A 21,032-nucleotide genomic window follows, 5' to 3' on the forward strand; every position below is an offset into this window, starting at 1 on the left:
TGGACATCTTTTAACAGAATAATGCTCACAGTAGTTGTACTGAGCACTGTGTGGCCTATGCGTAATTTGAAGCAGCCTAATACAATTTGACAAAGCAAAGAAAGAGAATCCTCCCATGTCTCAGGATTCTGGGATTTGACTTCAAGCACAGCAGTCATTCAAGTCGGCCTTGACCTTTTTTCCAATATGCTTCCCTAAGCGTGAACGATTTCTGGTTCTTGGCCTCCTTGTTTGTTGCCTTGTGTGCTTTAGGTTGCAAAGACAGAAACACACTTTTGTCCTCATCGTTCGGTATCAGAAACAAAGCCACCGACAACCATCATCAACAGTTAAATCATCTTAAAGTTTAATGAACTGTAAAGTCCCCCACTCCCCCAGTGTTACATTCTCCAGTGTGATTCTTGGATTTCCTACCTGCCGTTGAGCTGAATCCGATCGGCCAGTTTGGAGAGCTGGTCGGGCAGGCGGCGCTGCTTAATGACTCCCTCCGGGCTAACCGATACCTCACACAGGGAGTAGTTCTCGGGTGCTGCGACGAGGCCGAACTCATTGACTGTGTGGGCGACCACATCCTTGGCGGTAGTGTCCTTACTGATGATGATGTAGCAGCTCTGCTGGTCGGCCTTGAACACCCGTATCACCTGGTCTGGGATGTCTGGAGGAGAAAGAGAAGAGCCGTCAGTGACCAATAAGGGTTGAATTGATTGTTACAGTATGCGCAGGCCAATACTGTAACAAATGCCAATAATGCAATAAAACTAAAAGGAATGAAGTCTACGGCAATAAAAGTGTAATTAAAAAGCAGTTTTGCAGACATTTATCTTTGTCTGAGTAATCTACCAATAATGTGATCATGATGAAATGTGTGCTGTGCCAGTAATGCATGGAATGCCGTCAGGTTATGGTTTCCATATTTTACTTTCATTACATTATTGAGGGTTTCAAGTGACAAGACTTATGTCCTGGACTCTGAACAGATCTGCTGAGCTGGCTACTCTCCCGCCAAGATGTCTTTGGTGTAAAACCAAATGGGCAAAGAATCAAAACGGTTTCTGGTATTACAGCAACTTATAAATAAAATGAACTATTCACCAAAAGCAGGACTAAATGCTCCTACTTATTAAAACAAATCACAAACACTGTTTCATCTTCTTTCCTGTAAATCCAGTCAGTCAGTGTGAAGCTAATGGACCGTCATGACGATGCCACACATGGCTGTCAGGATATTTGTCTTCCAACGCTAACGTTTAGTTTAATAACGTTATTTACTCAGACAGGGCGATGCTTATGTTTACAGTACGGAAGAACACGCAGTATATTCTTATACTGTGCATCAAAGAAATGTGTACACGCGGCACGATCAGGTTACTGAGCAAGATACAGACACATGCACTTAGAGAGGACAAGGGAACATTAGTGTGCTTGAAGCTGCGTAACAATGGTGGCGGAAGCAAACACGCATGTGGGGTCAACACATCTCTAACTTTCGAAGGTTTGAGTTTAGTGCCATGTCATAATCACATTTGCATCTTTTCCTGAATAGAAAGTAATAGAAAAAAAAGTGGAATTTAAGATTTCTTCAATTAATAATGAATCATTTAAACTTGAATCATGACCTGCACCACGTTCTGTAATGTGTTACATGCCATGCTACATTATTGTTCATTTATTTGAGACAATAGAACAATAGAAAGAGGCCAAACTAAAAGCTTGAATGTTAGCGGCGATGCTGGAGCAGCTGCACGCGACTCACAAGGCGTTAAATAATGGAAACGTTCCCCCCTGAGTGAAACACTGCATTAAAGGGCCCCGTGTTTGAGTAAGGAAGAGGGCACGGCCCATTAGCCACAGGCAGCCAGAGAGCTTTAAAACAATGAGTCATAAACGCTGCACGGTGACAAGTGGACAGGGAGTCCGACAGACCAGATGAAGCGGTCATACAGCTCTGCGTGTGTGTGTGTGTGTGTGTGTGTGTGTGTGTGTGTGTGTGTGTGTGTGTGTGTGCGTGTTCTATGTGGTTTAGTTCGATCACATTAACTGAAAATGAAAGGAGATCATGGCAACTAGAAAGTAATAAAGGTGTCTGATGCGTTTGTTCAAGTGAATGTTCATAACACACACACACACACACACACACACACACACACACACACACACACACACACACACACACACACACACACACTGCTTCCTCTTGTTTACCAAGCAGGAAAGGGTAAAGCGTGCTCAGACACAAAGTCATTACCTTCACCTTTATTAACACGGATCTCTGGCCTGACTGTGGGGCTCTTTATGTGTGTGTGTGTGTGTGTGTTAGATGACAATAGCTGGAGCAGAGCAGCAGCACAATAAGCAGACATAAATAGCTGCAGTCAGAGATAATAACAACAACAACAACGTTGGAGTGAATGCTCATGATTGGTTAAAGAGAACCGTGTGTGAACAGGATTCACTGTGTATTTAATATCAGAATTAAGAAGTGAGCATTTTTTGAGGGAAGTTGCATCAATCTGGATGTCTCCATGTTGCTGATGCTGTTTTGAAAGAAATGTATTGTAGATGGATATTGTACATTTATACGTGCATCTTGAATGCATCGTTATATTTCTGGCTTATTATTATGCATCCAGATGTTTGTTCTGCTTTCTTTAATGTGGCGCATTTTTACTTTGAGTTTTTTTCTATTCTGCATTCATTGGTTCCTGGAATGTGGATATATTGATGTTTTGATGTCGGAGGCCAATCTTGGTTATGAACGACTTCTCTATGGACTCTGAGCTTATAGATTTAAAATCCCATGACGTGTGCATTTACTGTAATATGACAAGTCAAATGATTGCTGACTTTTATCCCGAAGAAGGCGATAAGTGCAGAAACAAAAGCATAAAGATTGCACCAGAGGTTTAATGTGTGGCGTTCTGCGTTGATGCTGTCTCCTCTCTGTTTATGTGCAGCGGGGTGGTGATGGGGGGGGCTGAGTGGAGGCTAAATGCTTTGTGTCTCATTAGCTGTGATTTGTGATTAAAGAGTGGGAGGCTCTCGGCTAAATAGCTGGCTATAATATCCGGGGGGCTTAATTATGTTTAATCCTCTGGACGAGCTGCGACCTGGCCTGCACACATGAGGACAATCGCTGCCCATCTAGCCAAACAATCAATTATCATCTTTACTAAAAGGTATCATTCATTTTCATCAACACCGCAGAATATATTCATGGCCTGAAGCCAAGGAGCTTTTTCCACACAGGAGGAAAAAGAACAAGTCTTCTTGGGGTTTGTTTTGTGCAAATACAGCACTAAAATAGGCTACACACTTCTCACAAGCCTCAGTCTATTCCTCGTCCTCCTTTGTACCGTTTGCCGAAGCATTTCCCAGTCACTCCATCATACAGTCGCGAAAGCGTACAAAGCAGAAGAGGGCAGGGCACGGTGGCTCCAGGGGCTGAGAGGAGAGTAGCTGGAGTTACCACCAGGGCTCTGATAAATCAACACGAATGAGACAATGTCTCCGCGTGTACATGTGACGAGGATGTTCATCCTCCAAAGCTGAAGCCTCAGCGTTTCTTTAAGTTTTTATTTCATTAGAACCAACCCCCCTGAAGAGACTAAATCCAACAATGGATTTATGCTACTAACACGCTTTTGCCTCAGTAGCCCGAGCTCGACACGACTTATGTCTTACTCCATGTGATGAAATCTGTCTTCCAAAAACACACAATGAATCCATATCGTCTCATTAGGTGGCAGATTCCTCCTCGTCTCAATGGCTGGAAGGATGTGTCAGTGGCTGTGTTTGATTGACAGCAGCCTGCGGGTTGAGCTCTGCTACTCGCAGTAGTGGAACAAGAGACAAAGTTGGAACAAGTAAACACATTTGCTGTGCAGCTCACGAACCACGAGCCGACAACGTGTCGGTGGTATGGAAGAGTTAGAACCACTGTTGCTGTTAAATGTGCTGCAGCTGAGTAACTAACCGACTGTGTAGCCTGCAGCAGCAGTGTTAGCAGGGAACCTTTCCCGGTGACCGTTTGTTTGTCTGGCTGTTAGTCAGCTTACGATAGAACGGTGAAGTTGCTGCTTCATGGAAATATGGTTTAAAATGAAGCACTTGGATTGGCTATATGAGAAGAAGTTCTCCATCTATGTAGACTGGGAACTAAGAGCAATATGCAATGAAACAAAATCAAACTTTTGCATTGAAGGTTTGTATACTTACAGTAGAGTCCCAGGGCTTTGGCAAGCAGAAAAGAGAAAGAGAAATCACAGTGAATATGAGAGAAAGAAGGCGTGTGGGGAGGAGTACAAAGACACATAGTGCCTGGAAACATCATGACAGCAGTCAAACAAAATCAGAGAAAATGAGGGAAGAGCAGAGATTCTAGTGTATCCTTAATCTGTTCATGGGAAACCAGAGGGGTGGAGTGTGACTCATAATGTCTACACTACAACATCTGCTTAGAATCACAGCAAGACAGATATGAGAGGACGAGAGAGAGAAAACTAAACAGCAGATAGAAAGAGAGAGAAAAGATCTGAGAGTACACTTTGCAAACAAAGAGACAACATTTAAACGGCAGCCACCAAAGAGAAGGCTTCTGCTCTACCTCTCATGGAACACCACAGCATTCACGTCCACGCTGCACTTCTCTAAATGTTTGAGCCCATTACAATGTTCCAGAGCTCAGTGTGACGTCTTCAAATAACGGCCAACACCCAGGAATAATTCATTTAAAGTGACATAAAACAGAGACACGTATCGAACTATCACTTTTTCACTGATAAAGTGAGACTGGATCAGTCACACTTCATTTAACCAGGAACTTTACTGACTAAAGCCTCGTTGAGATTAAGAATCTCTTTTTCATCCCGACCAATGCTGGCAAGTTACAGACAACACAAGACCGACAACACTAGCCACACAATCAGAAGATTTAAGATAAACATAAAGATTTAATATATATATATATATATATATTAATGTGTTAATGTTATTACAGGTAGGACTTACATCTGAAACACTATTATTACTATAAGGTGAAGGAAACCTGATCTAATCTGGATGATTAATGTGGCATAGATGTATAGGCCTACAAACTCTACATACAGGTGTGTGTGTGTGTGTGTGTGTGTGTGTGTGTGTGTGTGTGTGTGTGTGTGTGTAGCTCATTGACAAATGGCCAGTGGAATATATCAGGACCATATTCACTCCCTTGCTCTCTTTCACCTTTCCACTTTCTCTTTCTTGTTCTCCCCTCTCTCAATATTTCATTCTCCTTAACACACACACACACACACACACACACGTGTACACACACACACGTGTACACCCACACAACACACACACACACGTGTACACACACACACACGTGTACACACGTACACCCACACACACACGTGTACACCCACACACACACACACACACACACACACACACACACACACACACACACACACACACACACACAGGAAGTGCTCCATGTTAGTTTACATAATGATGGGTGCAGAAACCCGTCTGACAGGAAAAGAATAAATAAGTTTTATAGTGCACGAGGCTAATACTTTTCAGATGGACACATTTCTGCAACGGCTCTGTGGCACTTCAAAAAGAAAGACCCCAGAGTGTGTGTGTGTGTGTGTGTGTGTGTGTGTGTGTGTGTGTGTGTGTGTGTGTGTGTGTACACCTATGTTAAAAGGCTCCAGGTTTCTTGCTCAGAGTGAGTGTGTGTCCCTTTGTCAGCGTCAAGTGAGCATAAGTATGTTTGAGGAGTTTGTCTGTATTTCAAGGAGAGAAACAAGACAAAAGAAGAAAAGTGGGAGAGCTTTCGTCCCGGACAGTGTGCACACAATACGCTCTCGTACGGTTGCTTTAGATGATTATGTTCAAGGATGACAGGTTGTCTACACAGCGTCTCTCGGAGTCCTTTACTCAACAAGTGGCTTTCCTGTTCAATGAGGCCGAGGTCGGCAAACAGCTTCGGGGAAATAAGCCCTGAGTTGTTTGAACGAGGCCGTAACGAACAAATGTGACTGAGTGTGATGAAAGTTTTGCTCCCTTTACATCCTCACATCCAAAGTGCTTGCAGATTTTGTGGAGGAATTCAGATTTTGCCTGATGTGAAATGTGTTTGCATGTATTTGCTTTGGTTTCTGTTGTTTTCCTCAAGATAAATGTTCAGAAAGATAAATCAACCATCAAATGCACATATTAAGAAAGACGAGAGTTCATATGCTGTCCTCTGGGACGATCGGTCTTACCTTGGTTGGAGAAGTCGAGGACGCTGGTTGCCGGGTGCAGCAGGTCGGGGCTGCTGGACGACAGGTTGCCGGGGATGGGCATGATTGCCACGCTGTGACGACACTGCTTGGTACCCACAATGCTGTCATCCTGAGACTGACCCATGCCCCCATCGCTGGAAAGGAAAGGAAAGGAAAGGAAAGGAAAGGAAAGCAGGGACGGTAGGAGAGAGGAGGGACAGGATAAGGGGGTGAAGGTTGGAGAGGGTGGTATTACAAGAGAAACAGAAAACTTAGATTTTATATATCAAATAATATCTTAATGTTCTTAAATGAAATAAAGGCTTTTATTTTGCAGCAGTAGACATTTTTCAAAGCCGTCTGAATGCGTTTTCCCTTTTGTTGTACGAGTTTCAAGCACAAGCATTAGACTGAATGCAGTTCCCTTCATCCTGACAACATATACTAACTCATAACACATATCAGGAGATTTCATCAAAATGTCTACTCTTGCAGAAACACAGAATCTCAACATCTCTATATTTGTCTTTTAATGTGCAGCAGTAACACGGCTGAAATTCAATCCAGGAGGCGGTTTCATGAATGGCAGGAACTGATGAGGAGCATTCACGGGTTAGAGACACACAAGTTCACCAAACGCACGACACCGGACAAGGAGACGAGTATCCTCGAGCCAACAGAGACACAAACAGCAGAGCGCTTATGAGACGGAATGATAAGTCATGAGGATTTGAGCTCATTCAGATGTGTGTGTTTTTATTTGTGTCCCTGCTCTTCCCTTTTGAACACGCGAGTTGGAGTTCGAGGTGTCCAGCAGCTGGCCACATTATGAGGCGAAACTGGACTTGAGAGACGGGCGCCTTTGTCAGCTCCTCAGCTGCGTTCAGGGACATGCAAACATTAACCTTTACATTAATGGCCTCATTAGATGCCTGGATCTGCAAGCATGTGATGGAAAATAGCAACTCTTGTGAGACAAACTCGTCGACGGATAGGTTAGGTATTGTGATTTTAGAATTGACTTCATCGATTTAAAGTGTCTACAACTAAACATTATAAGAAACAGAATAAAAGAAAATTGCCACTTGATAGCTGCGATGATTTATTGATGTTAAATACACATTGCCACATTTCAATACGATGTCTCGGTGAGTTTGAGTCGCAGGCCGTAATTGAGTGTCTGAGAGTTCATCTCGTTCTGCCTGCATACTAATGGTCGCTCCCTCTCGGTGTGTGTCTGCACAGCATGTGCTCGACACGGTGCAGTAATGCAGGGCTTCCACTGACACAGCCGAGTGCTGCTGAAGCAAAGCCTCTGTAATCTTCTGCACCCACAAGATGCACGAGGCAGTTACAACAGACAGAGAAACATAATGAAAAGGAAAGACTATTAAGAATATTAAATAACGTGGAGAGTGGTGAACAAAGGAGTAGAACAAGGCAAAGGAGAATTGAAAATAAGGATAGACTATTGACGAAACTGAAAGATCTCGACTGCATCAAGTCTGATGCTATTCTCACTTGACTGCAGCTCAATGACGGACATAATTACACCTGATGATGACAAGCACATGGGATTGGAGAATAGCCCGACTGTCACAGACAAATTACACAGATGCTTTTTGGTTTGAGGTAAGTTTGATACTGTTTTCAAGAGTTAGTCCATTAAACATGAGATAGAAAAGATGTCCAGCAGAGGAACAAGCATAAACGCTCATTTCTCAAGCTGCTATAGTTTTTATGGATACAGGTAGTTATCTGATTTACTTAAGCTGGCAGGTGTTCAAGGTCTCCTTGATATCGTTTTCTGAAACATCCCTGCAGAATACGGTACGTTTGGTTGAATAACAGAACATCTAAGACGGGAAGAAGTTGGAGAAAGGAAGGAAAGGAACACCTTGACTTTGCAGAACAGTGGGAGTCAGGAATTAGCATGAAATCCTCAAATGCAGTCCTCTAGTAATGTTGCTGAAGGTCAGTGGTGTGTGTGTGTGTGTGTGGCTGCCTGCTGTGTGCAGGTCTGCAGATGGATACTGAATCAAATGGGTTGGAGGGTGGGGAGTTACGCAAGAGATCTTACCGAAACAGGCCCCTGAAGCAGCGGAGACAAACGGGAGAGAGACGACATTGAAAAGCGTGAAAAAGAAAAAGAAAGCAAAACAAAAAAACTGAAGCAGAGCTCTGCTGGAGTGATACAGCGATACAAGTGCAGCAGAGTGTTAAGGCTTCTCTTTTCTCACACACACACACACACACACACACACACACACACACACACACACACACACACACACACACACACACACACACACACACACACACACACACACACACACACACACACACACACACACACACACACACACACACACACAGAAACATACATGTAGGTTGACAGAATATACAAAGAAGAAACAAGCAGAGACATTCCATAACACCAGAGTCACACACAGCACATGACAGGAAATTGCAGGATTTGTGAGGAAATCCAACTGGACTATTTGATCCTATTCACAAAAAATACTTGTGAGATGCTCCGTCAGCGAGAAGCAGGAAGCACATACGGATTATATTTGAAGAATCATTTTAAACTTAATGAAAAAGAACATCCGCACAATCTGTTGAAAAGATCTTTTTAATAAGCGAGCTTTCAGTCGGAGACCTTCAAGGCCAGGAGAAGTTTTGTTCCTCTATTAAGAAACAGAAAGATCAACTGTAACTTTGACCACATACCAAACGTGCGCATACTAATGAGGGCATTTGCCCTGGTCGCCATCACTGTCCGTCTTCCTCACTTCTCTCAAGTAAGTGTCAGTGAGTATTGGCTTCCTGAGCACTTCTCCTGGCAGGCGGAGCTGCAGCAGCATTGCAGTGAGCATGCAGTAAAATGTGGACATCTTGTCGAGATGCATAACCTAATAACACAAAAGCTATATTGATATGCATCGTGATTTAGTGCATGTGGCTGTATCACAAAGAAGTAGAGAGGTTGAAAATGGCATCATGGGACGCAGGGTTACTACTTAATCGCCATCTCACTAAATCACAGAGGCTTCTGAGACAAACTGACTAAAGGCTAAAACCTCGCTCTATTGCTTTCCAATCCGTGGAATGTAAATCAACTGGGCTGGTCAATATGGGATGTGTGTTAAGATGCATGCACAGGCCCGGACATCTTCATTTGGCAGAAAAACGACCCGTTTATAGCCAGCGTGTCCTTGTCGTATAAAATCCTCGTCTGAAGTGGAGCGCAATGTCAGCCAAGAACAGAAAAAGGCGGCGGCAGCAGCAGCGTTGGTGGGTTTGTGTATGCGCGGAAGCCGAATGGGATTTTTAATAGTTAAACTCGGTTACTAGCCAGGTGTTTAAGAAGTGAGCATAAGCTTGAATGTATGTAGCCTTATTTTGAGAGGAAGAGACTGCACCATGGCAACGGTGGTCCCAGGTTGCATCCTTGTCTACCTCAAAATGACCAGTGTGTGTGTGTGCATGTGTGTATGTGTGTGTGTGTATACTTAAAACTGCATGGTATCTTTGTCCAAAGAGCAGCCTGTACCTTTTGTACTCAAAAAACCCAGTAGTCAACTTTATAATGTTGCCTCCCATCACATCTTCATCCTACAACAGGCACTGATGAATCCCGATTGACCCAAAACATCCGCCTCATCTCTGTTCTCGTCTCCAGTCCCTTTAATCAGCCAATTCCTTTGAACCAAAGAGTGGTTTGAATGGTGCCGACCGGCGAGAGAGAGAGAGAGAGAAAAAAAGCAATGAAAGTGCTTGTTTGGTCGATAAATAGAACGCGGCACAGAGCCTTTGGAAGCTGTGCACAGAGTCAGATCAATGGCCGCCTGATAGCGTGTCGCGTTACGAGGCGGACACACAATCAGTTTTCATGCAAACTGTGTGGACATAATGACTGTCGAGTTGGAGACGGTGAGAGAGAAAAGTGAGGGAGGGGACGTAGAGATGACAGTGTGTGTGTGAGTTTACAGTGCGTGAGGGCTGACGGTTTGCTCTGTAATTAACAGGGCGAGAACAGCGTCTTCTCTCACACACACACTGACACAGTATGGAGTATAATGAGGCCTAGAGAGGCATAAAATGATGAAATGAAATCAAGCCTGCATCAGCACGTTACGGCTGGAGTATTGAGTGTGAGCCTCCATCTGCACAATTGCGTTCAATTGCTCCAGATGCTGCGAATGCAACGGCTGTTTATGGATGACAACGACAATAGTTATATGAAGATGCCTTTTACAATTTGGTGATTTGGCTGGAACTAATCGACATCTGAAGACAAGGGAAAGAGTACAAAGAGCAAGTAAACGGCACATTTTCAGTGCAACGTTCCTGTAACCACGGCGTGAAATGAGGATGGACTTTCATTTATTTCTGCGTATACCACCAATTTGAAAACAAAATGTTGGTGAGCATTTTAGTTTAGGCTGCATGAAGTCTCTCCGTTTACTACTCACACACGCTGCGAGGAGGAGGCTGAAATGTGCTTCTCTATTCCTGAGGTGCAGTAAGTGGTTCAGTTCAGCGGTAAACCTCGAGGCTTAGAGTTCTGCTCACGACTCCAACATTTTCTGTCAGCAGATGGTCACAGCTTGCTACAATACCGACGCAGAGACAGCAGACGTATCCAGTTAGAGAGGATTGTGGGCCGGCTCGAAGGTAAATCCACCTGAACCCCAACGCTGATCTTTTCCCTTGCAATAACCAATTTTGTTGGCCACTTGAGGGCATTGAAAACCAGATGTGAACACAACACTGATATCACGACCTTTTAAATTATTATGGAGAACATGTTAGCAACATAACCAGTGTTTTCTGGCCACCTGGTGTCCTTCTGCCTGGTATTTCTATCCATTTGATTCCCATTCAAGCACAGCCTGCGTCCATAAAGACAGCAGTTTACAGAAGTCCTCTTACCTGAACGGTTTGGGAGGCAGTATACTGAAGCGCGTCTTCTCCAGCATCTTCCTGATCTTGTTTCGTCCTCCTGACACAGTGTTGGCCTTCATTTTCCTGGTGCTCTTGTGGTCTGTAGGGAACTCCACGTCTCCGTGGAGATTGGGGATGGAGAAGCGATTGCCTTTTTTCTCCTGGATCTTGGGAATGTGAGGGCCGCCATTCTTCTTCTCGTGCACGATCCTGCTAAGGAGCTCTTTGAAGACTAGATGGAGGAACAGAGAGACAAGGAGGTCACTGATGTGTGTTAGAGCACATTGCGTTCTATGAGCATGTAGTGGGGCGAGTGCGAATACTCTGACTTCACTCACCGAATATGTTGGTTTTGGCGGTGAGAGAGAGGTGTGTGTTATTTTGGAGGATGTCAGCAGCTTTGGAGAAGGAGATGTTCTCAAAGTTCTGACCATTGATCTCCATGATCTGAAAAAAGAAAACAAATATCTTTTATCCTGGACTGAAATCTGAAGAACATTAGTTCTGGTTTTTCTGTCACGATGTTATTCCAGACTCTCCTGACTCAGCATATTTGTTAACCAAATGCAAAGAGTAAGAAATGTGGTTCCAGTCTCTAAATGACACAAAAAAGAGAAGTGTGCCGTGCAGAGTGACAGCTGGGGAGCTGGATGTTGTTTCAAGGAGCCTTTAGAAGAAATGAGTCTGTTGTTTGTAATAGTTAAATATAATAAAAGAAGCAGTCAGAAATAGTGCCATATAAGGAAATACTGTTTTTAAAAAGAAATGATAAAAAGGAAAGCAGTTGCATCAAAACAAGGAGATTGTTTCCAAAGACATTCCACTGATGAGATCCATATTCTGCAGAGAGTTGAATGTTTATGCCGGTTTGAGGTCACAAATGCTCTACAGCAGCAGTGTCAAACATGTGGCCCGGGGGCCAAAACCGGCCCGCCAGAGGGTCCGATCCGGCCCGCGGGATGACTTTGCAAAGTGTAAAAATTTGTTGTTTTGATCATAAAGTAAAATACAGCTCCAGATACCTGTGATAAAATGCTTTGTGCCTTCGCAGATACACTGTGATCTGTGCGTTGTAATGCACATGTGTAAATGATAAACTGAGGCATAATATTGTTAAAATTGTACCTTTGTTTCTTAAGAAATTTCAGGTTGTTCATAATGTTTTGTAAAAAGATTAAATTAGAACCGTTTCAGAATGTACTTGTACTTTTTGCACTAAAACAAGGGGGAAACATTAGGAGTTGTTGTTATTTAAAGGTTATTATGCTGTGATGTTACTGCTCCGGGATACCTGTGTTTTTATATACATATGTTTTTATATACATATGTATGTATATATATATATACATATATATATATATATATATATATATATATATCTACACACACATATATATATATATATATATATATATATATATATATATATATATATATATATATATATATATATATATATATATATATATATATATATATATATATATATGCTAGGATCGTGATATAGCAATACTCTCGTACTCGAAGCAGAATTAGTATTTTATGTCTTCTCACCTGATCTCCTCGTTTGAGTCCGGCCTCGGCAGCCTTGCTTCCTACTTCCACCGACTCAATAAAGATGCCGAATCCTCTCTCACTGCCGCCCTTTACGCTGAAGTAGAGCGGCGACTCTCTGGATGCCTTCTGCAGAGTGATCTGTCTCCACTTAGCCTTAGCTGCACATGCTATGTTCAGCAGCCGCAAATGGCCCTTCATTTTCTGACAAGGACGGGAAAATGATGAGCGTGAGAAGTCTTTATTTAAAAGATTTAAATCAGCTTTCCTGTGAATCTGAACGGTAACACAATAATTGTTTGATCTGAGCTGCGTTTCTTACCAGGCATGGACTGCCGGTATGACTTAAAGAAAAGGAAGTTAAAACTAAGACTGATTTGATCTTACTGCGGTTTCTAGATGTTTCTCAAAGTCCTCCAGGAAGTGTGTCATGGCCGGGTCACCTTCAAAGTCATTGAAGTGGTTGTTGACCCACAGCAGCACTATCCTCGTTACCTGTGAGACACAATGACAGCTTTATTTAGCGGCGCCACAGGACGTACACTTCTTTTCGCACAGTTCCGGTCACAATTTATTTTCTTACACTATTTGAGTACGAGTTGCTTTGACGAGAAACGTGGCGAGAGCTCTCGCAGAGTGCTTGTGTTGTAGGTGTTGGGTTCAGAGGTTTTATTGAACTACTTTGCGGGACCTCGGGGGCTGGTAATTACTCAGGAACACTTTCAAAGTCTAAATGCTTGACAACATGAGCTTTTAGTGCAGTCCTCCTTACTCATCATGTTGTCTCATCTATATATAATGCTGAAATCAGTTAACAATACCTAGAATTGCTGCCAAACTATGCACACCTTATGGTCATTAAAAAGGGTTCGTTCAATTATAGATCTGTCTTCGTTTTACGTTAAAAAAACAAAAAACTCTTTAGTAGTTAGTACTGTAAAACATGGGAAACAGCAGGGAGGCTAAATAATGACCATGTGCTCCAGAGAAAATGTTTAAATGAAGGTTGACTGCTTCATTTCACCCTCAAAAATTTAGAGGAATCTGGAAACAATTATTTCTGCAAATATACACCCGTGGTACCATTGTTCTAACCTTTGCAAAAGGTCAGAGTGACAAATAATACCTCAACACAGAGCATCAATCAATGTCCACTCCCCCACTCTCTCTTTTCATTTCACGCCATCTCTTTTCCTCTTTTCCCACATTCTGTTACATTCTGTCCCTGCTTGTTCTGTACAGGATTAGATCCTGTTTAATGGAGCTAAAGATTAGTATAAGCCTGAATGACAACCACATAAAGACTATTGACAGTACAAGACTAATCTTAGGCTAAAGCAGTTATGGACAGTGGGAGTGTCGCGCATAAACAAATTGCTGCTGGGCTCAAGGACAGCTGAGCTGGCTGAACTTGTATCGATCGGCATGTGTGCGACAACAAATCTCATCGACATGCATGAATTAAAATCATTAGGAGTGCTGAGCGGAGCGTAAGGACCATCATTTAAAAAAATGCACACATAAAATAGTAGAGTGGAAGAATATATATAGTTTTACTATCCTACAATACAGTACAACTACCCTGCAACATTTACTTCCACAGAAACACCTAAACATTCCCACTAAAGCCAAGCAACCCACTGGACGCACCCACACACACACACACACACACACACACATCCATCTACATACGTGTACAAACTACACACACAACAAAAGCTCACCGTGTCCCGGAGGCTGTCCACATCGAACCACTCCAGCAGTTTCTTGCCGACCTCCATGGGATTTGAGATGAAGGTCCTGTAGGTCAGCAGGAAGTCCTCGATGTAGGTGGGGTCCACCACGGACGGTTCCTCCACCAGGTGCATGATCAGACGCTCCGGGGTGCCCTAGGGTGAAAAATACACACACACACATAAGGATAGAGATAAAAAATATACGCCGCACACTCATACATACACATGTAAGACAGCTGAACTGACACAAAGGCACACATAATCTATACACACACACACACCAATTTCAATAAATCATGTCGAAATAAATCATAAAAGTGACAAGGACATAAAGATGCTGTCAGTCACCTATCAATAAACACACACACACACACACACACACACACACACACACACACACACACACATACACACACACACACACACACACTGTACTGAGGCATCACATCTTTTCTGTATGAACCCACATCTAAATGTATTATTTGACAACTTTGAATTGTTATTAAAGCGTCAGATATACGACGTCCACGACTCTTATGGTTTCAGAGAGTTTGTTAATGTCATCAGAGCGGTGGTTTCTTGGGGAAATGATTCATTTTACAGGGAACAGAAAGTAGAAAGGCCTCCACTTTTGTCTGACACAAAAAAGAACAAAGCCAAAAACAGAAGAGGAAACGCCAACACTTGTGAATTGACTCATCTCCACTGGATATGTTTTGGAGCCAACAGCCTTCCTCGGAGCGGTGGCCAAAAGAATCATTCAGGCTCATTATCGGATCAATACCTGGCTGCCTCTGGAGGCTCGGGAAAAGCATCAAAAGGCCTTGGAGTGCGCTGCAATGTAGCGTACAAGGAAATGCTCCGGCAAACACTAATAGTGCTAACGGTGCCTCTAAATGATCAACTACGAACACAGAGCAGCTGCATTGATGCTTTTGGAAGATACTGTTAAGGAGGTCGATAAATAATGAGGTGGTACTCAAGGCATTTCAGCATTGTTAGTGCAAAACGATGAAGAAAAGAAACACCAAAGGATGATAATTTCCTAAATGAGTTATGTAAAGCTAAGTGTACGGTGAGATTAAACATGCCTCGCATCTTAACCTCACCTCTAATCTTCCTGTTGTGCCCGTCTCATCTTGTTTAAGATACATTCTTGAACAAGGTTAAAAGTATTTATACTGTATATGGAGTCAGTTAGCAAACATCGAGCTCTGAGTGAACCCAATCTAACTTGACCTTACGTTTGAACCCCAAGCCTTTGCATTTTAAAGAGACACTAATAATGTGTTACTTCATTGATCTTTGTCAGAGGTCGTGTTCAGACACAGAACAGAAACCTCTGGGACTAGAAGACGCTCTGTGAACACTTTCAGAACAGCTCAACACAACACTTTTAGCATTTTGAAAATCCCTGACCTTGATGACAATGTGTCCCTTCCGGGTCCCGCTGCGGTCGAGCTCGCGGTGCTCCTTCACCATCACGATCTCCCCCTCCTCCTCCACCTTGTGCGTGTTCTTCTCCACATGGTTGAGGATGCGCCAGTAGTCCTCCTGGGCGACGCAGACGAACTGGTCGAGGATGACATGGGGAACGCGGGTGAACTTGTAGTAGAGCAAAACACTGCTCGGCACCACAGTAGGGTACTCGAACAACAGCAGAGACGCAGCATGAGGGCGGGCAGAGAGAGGCATGGGAGGTCCAATAGCACTATTACTCTGACTAAACTCAATAAGGCTCACTCTAAGTACCTATAGTGGTCCACAATCCTAGATACTAGACATTTTGCAGAAGCATCCTTTACTTAAATTTGGCACTGGAGCTAAACTAACTTTCCATTATCACAGTGACAAGACGTGACTCTTCACCACCCTACAGCCTCGTCACCCCGTGCGCTTCCCTACACTAAATCACCAATTTCTGCATTTGTCTTGCTAAACCCCTTCTGTAACTTCCTGTCTATCTGAAGACAGGAAATGATGCGTGCAGTGGAGGAACCGGGCAATTTGGACAGAGGGGAAGTTACCGCAAGTAGACGCTAGGCTACTTTTACCCTCGTAAACTAAATATCAGCACATCTGTGCTCATCACGACTGGCTTCCTGTGAGAAACCGGCGTGGTTATTTGTAAACACGTCTGAGAAGCACACGTCTGAGAAGCAGACGTCTGAGAAGCACACGTCTGAGAAGCACACGTCTGAGAAGCACACGTCTGAGAAGCACACCTCTGCGTTACGATGCACAACAGGCCTGCGGCTTAATTGACAAGCAAGATTCTGTATTTAAAAAAAAAAAGGTATAACATAAAAAATGTTTACCTGGCAGTCGTCCCCCTTGGTGCGAACTTCTCCGATCATGTACTGTTTGTCCAAAGAGGGCGAGATGCCAAAACTGTTGCCCATACAAAGAGTCTCCACTCTTCCGTCTGGATGGCTGATCTCCACTGTCCCGTTCAGGATAACATACCAGAGGTCCAGCTGCAGACAGACGCACAGACACAACATCATCAACCATCAAAACATATGTGTGTGTAATGCTAACACTAATGCAGGCTTGTGGATCTTCTTATTGCTTTTCAACGATGGTTGAAATGGCTATATGTTACAAACTGACATTTATTGTAATGTGAGCATAATGTGCTTTGTGTGAGGTACGAGTACGGCGGTGAAGAGGTTTCGTGTCTCTAGTGGTGGCTTTTGAAAAGGAAATGCCAGCAGGCATAATATAACAAGCCATTCATCCCGCGTGTGAGCGGCTGGAGGGATGATGAACGAGCCCCTGGGCTCCCGCCGCAGCTATAACTGATATGTCCTCCTCATTGCCTTTTCGTTCTCTTACTGTTTCTCAGCCTGCAAATCTCCAATTCTCTCAGTGCCTCCCCCGTTTCTCTTTCTTGCAGTCAGCTTCTCACTCTCCTTATTTCTCAGCAATGATGAAACGGTTATCTATGAAAGAAACGTTTGTCCCTACAGCCATAACATATCTTAAATCAGTAAGGACAGACACTTGTCTTTGAAGCCAGCTTGCTCCCTCAACACACAGCATCTTATATCTATTTATTTAACCTCGATTCAGCCCTCAACATGGAGTAGCTGGTGCTTCAAATGTAGCTTCTATAGTGTATTGAGTATTTATATAAAAGGTCCTTTAATGTGTGTGGTCTGGGTGTTTTAATGCCCCCTTTTTAATAGCAGATCTTTTTCATACAAAAAGGAGACAATAAAGTATTTTCTATGCTATTCTAATAAGTAAGGGGAGGTAAGGCAATGAACCACATGCAGTATATATTGAACACGAGAGGCTATTTGGATAAAGTTTGCATAAATCCAACACTTCTCATTGCATATACACTATGAATTTATATCATGATCATATATATCATATATCAAGGGGGGTAAACTATTATTACTTCTCAACTTCCTCAAATAGGTTGGTTTCGCCCCTCTACCTGCATGCTCTCCTCCTTTCTGTCTCGTGAAGCACTTCACCTATTTTCTTAGCTTCTGTTGGACCACTTTAGATTATTTTTATTTTCCTCTCCCTCCCTCGCTCACTTAGCACGGTCGTGTTCATTTGTGAGAGGAGCCAAGTGCTTCTCTTTGACCTTCAACAGGAGTCCACAGAGAGACACAGAGAGTGGCGGAGACCTGTTCATCAACCTGACTCGACACAGACAGTATGGAGTCACACACACACACACACACACACCTCATGTATATGTGTGTGTATGGTGCTTTTACTCTGCAGTGATGTTGCACATACACGTTTCTGTATTAGATTTAGCTCTAGATAGACGGGACGATGGCGAGGAGGTGTCTGTACTCGCATGTCTGTATGCTCTATGTGTACGTGTGTGTGTGTGTGTGTGTGTGTGTGTGTGTGTGTGTGTGTGTGTGTGTGTGTGTTTCTTCCATCCTTTCTGTATTCTCCATTTGACCAACCTTTGCACGTTGACCCATGCTTGCCTACCACGACTCCCTTCATGTTTGTGTGTGTACTGTTTTGCAGGCCATGGACAGACACATTTAAGATGTTTAAAATGTAATTATATTAACAACTCAATTAAGAATCAGCAAACAAATCTGGTGTCTGACTGAATAAAGACAAACACCAATTTAATTGTTAAGGGAATTCAGAGTTAGTGCGTTAATGAAGAAGACATAATCAAACAAACATATTTTGCATATCATAATTACCCTCATAGTGACACATCTAAGTGGGACATGGAGCAAAAGAGGCCGGTTGAGCTCTTTCACAGTAACACTTTACAAATGCTCTTAGTTCATCCGTACCTCCTGTTTGTCGTGCAGTATGACGGTGCCAGCCTGCTCCACCACCTCAAACACCATGACGCTACACAAGTCTCTGCGCACAGACATGGTCATGTTGGCAAAGGCGGGCAGCTGATGCATGAACTCCAGCAGTTGCTCTATTTGGAACAAAAAGGATTAAGAGAGAGAGAAGCAAGTCAATAAACAAAAACATAAGCTCTTTGTGAAACCTGTAAAGAGCATGTACCGAAGCAAAGCATTAGCTCCCATGTGTGCGGGTAAAACACTCATTGATTTGTTTCTATTGAAAACAGAACAGACTTTTAAATGTTTATTCTCACATACATCACCCCCACCCCCCTCTCTTCCTCTTTGTCCCTTTCCTTCTGCTCTTTAAAAAAAGAAAACTTAGTGTTTTTAAACAGTTTAAAGCGCCAGATGTTTGGATGTTTATAGATGAGAAGGAACAGAGAAAGTTTAGATTGACTTTAGTGCATGTTGTTACTGTGAGTGGAAAGTGTCCTCTGGTGGTAAATCAACAATCTGCTGAGCAGCGCAGAGTAAAGCCACACGAGGCTCCAGTATATATGGAAAAGGAAAGAAAACACTTCTCATATAAGGCTCGTGTTGGACTATAGTGCATTGGCTCAACCAGCACAATGATATTAATCAGGCAGTAACATAATCTATTCCTATGTTTGACAGTATTCCAGATTGTGACCCAACAAATGTCTTCATCACTTTGCATATGTTTATAGTTTGTGAGCAATTCAACCACACACTGATTTTTCCTCTCCAAGATTGTTTCATTTAAATACTTTTTAGAAGCAACGAGAGGTGAAAAGTGTCCGTTAATTAATAAGGCAAAGGATAGAAAACATTCTGGAAACATAACCCTATTTCTGGATTTCTTCTGCGATTTAACCATCGTGCAATCTTTAAGATTTATGAAGTCACCCCTCGGGTGCACCTTGGGGGATAGCCAACTGGAAATATCTCTGCCCATTTATTTAGGTAAAGACTTCCAGGAAATAAAATGGAATAAAAGCCAAAAAAAAGGAAAAATGACTTCCTCCATGAGTAAATGGACTGCATTTATATAGCGCTTTTCCAATCTTTCACCCATTCATACAGAGTCAGAGGCTACCGTACAAGGTGCCACATGCCATCACACACACACACACACACACACACACACACACACACACACACACACACACACACACACACACACACGCACACACGCCATCATGTTGGCCGCACTGATCCTCCGCCCTGAAGGTACTTCTCACTGGTGTTGTCAAATCTAATGTTTCATAAATGCAAAACTCAACTAAATTGAACTTTATTGATGAAGAAAATCATATCTATGTATTCATATCAACGTCTTTCCTCTAAATGAGTGTGAACCAGTCAGTGGTGAAGGCCATGAGAAGGCCAGCCTCCCAGCAGGCACAGAGCAGACCGGGCCTCTACAACTCTCCTCTCTCTGATGTGGTCCTCTTCTCCCCCCGCTAATGAGGTTGTCTCTCTGATTGCCTGATTTAAAATACATAGTGGAAGGGCACTGGTGTCTTGCGAGAGGGTAGATTTGTATATCTCCTCTGTGCTTACTGAATGATAGATGGTGAGGACTGTATGTTAGAGTACATGAAATCTAAAAATAGCAACTGTCAGTCCCTCAAGTGTATCCAGTGACGTGCAGGCACACACTGAGTAAGTGCCTTATTTCATTACAATGACGTCAATTTTATTAAAAGTGCTATTCATTTGTTGATTACAGACGAGCAGGATTAATACCCTTCACAAGCTGTTCTACGATTCTAAATACCGTTTAAAGGGAAGAAAAAGATTGGGCTGAAAAACACTAGTGGGGACTCACCGATGTCGTCGTCGTTGCGGTCGGCTGGGTCTTTTTCCAGACACTCTCGGACCAGGTCTCGGCCCAGAAGAGTGTCTGAAGCTCGCTCCAGGTCCTCATCTTCCTCCTCCTCTTCCTCGCTGTCCACCGCAGCCTCTGGAAGTCCAGACAGGTCCACGTCTCCCAGCTCGCTCTCTGTGGCCTGCAGCAAAGACAGAGGAGAAGGCAGCACAGTGGTTGGTAACAGTCACTGAAGGAAGACGTCTGTCGTTGCTCAACGGAAGAAAACAGCATTGTATGAATTGTGTTACGTGTTAAATATAGAAAATGCATCTTATGTATCAGGATATGTAATAATACTCGATTGGGTTTCATTCTCCTTAGAATAGGCGTAGTGATGTGTAGA

The 21,032-nt window shown here is 43.1% G+C and overlaps 1 protein-coding gene across 2 annotated transcripts in view; it reads right to left on the reverse strand.

Annotated features, from left to right (window-relative positions):
- Window positions 1–410: 410 nt before the first annotated feature.
- The window catches only part of rapgef6 (Rap guanine nucleotide exchange factor (GEF) 6), a 103,420-nt gene continuing 82,798 nt past the window's right edge, over window positions 411–21,032 (reverse strand). The window contains exons 8-18 of one of the 2 annotated variants that reach the window (XM_029448110.1): window positions 20,648–20,828; window positions 18,787–18,923; window positions 16,813–16,971; window positions 15,914–16,066; window positions 14,483–14,647; window positions 13,146–13,253; window positions 12,759–12,962; window positions 11,543–11,651; window positions 11,193–11,436; window positions 6,255–6,409; window positions 411–655 (exon numbers count right to left, since the gene is read on the reverse strand). In XM_029448110.1, coding sequence (XP_029303970.1) covers window positions 411–655; window positions 6,255–6,409; window positions 11,193–11,436; window positions 11,543–11,651; window positions 12,759–12,962; window positions 13,146–13,253; window positions 14,483–14,647; window positions 15,914–16,066; window positions 16,813–16,971; window positions 18,787–18,923; window positions 20,648–20,828 — 1,860 coding nt within the window. Of the gene's footprint in view, window positions 656–3,120; window positions 3,442–6,254; window positions 6,410–11,192; window positions 11,437–11,542; window positions 11,652–12,758; window positions 12,963–13,145; window positions 13,254–14,482; window positions 14,648–15,913; window positions 16,067–16,812; window positions 16,972–18,786; window positions 18,924–20,647; window positions 20,829–21,032 lie in introns of those variants that run through there. The other variant, XM_029448111.1, reaches the window with a different exon arrangement.

Source organism: Cottoperca gobio, chromosome 14 (assembly GCF_900634415.1).
Source record: "Cottoperca gobio chromosome 14, fCotGob3.1, whole genome shotgun sequence".
Lineage (NCBI taxonomy): Eukaryota > Metazoa > Chordata > Actinopteri > Perciformes > Bovichtidae > Cottoperca > Cottoperca gobio.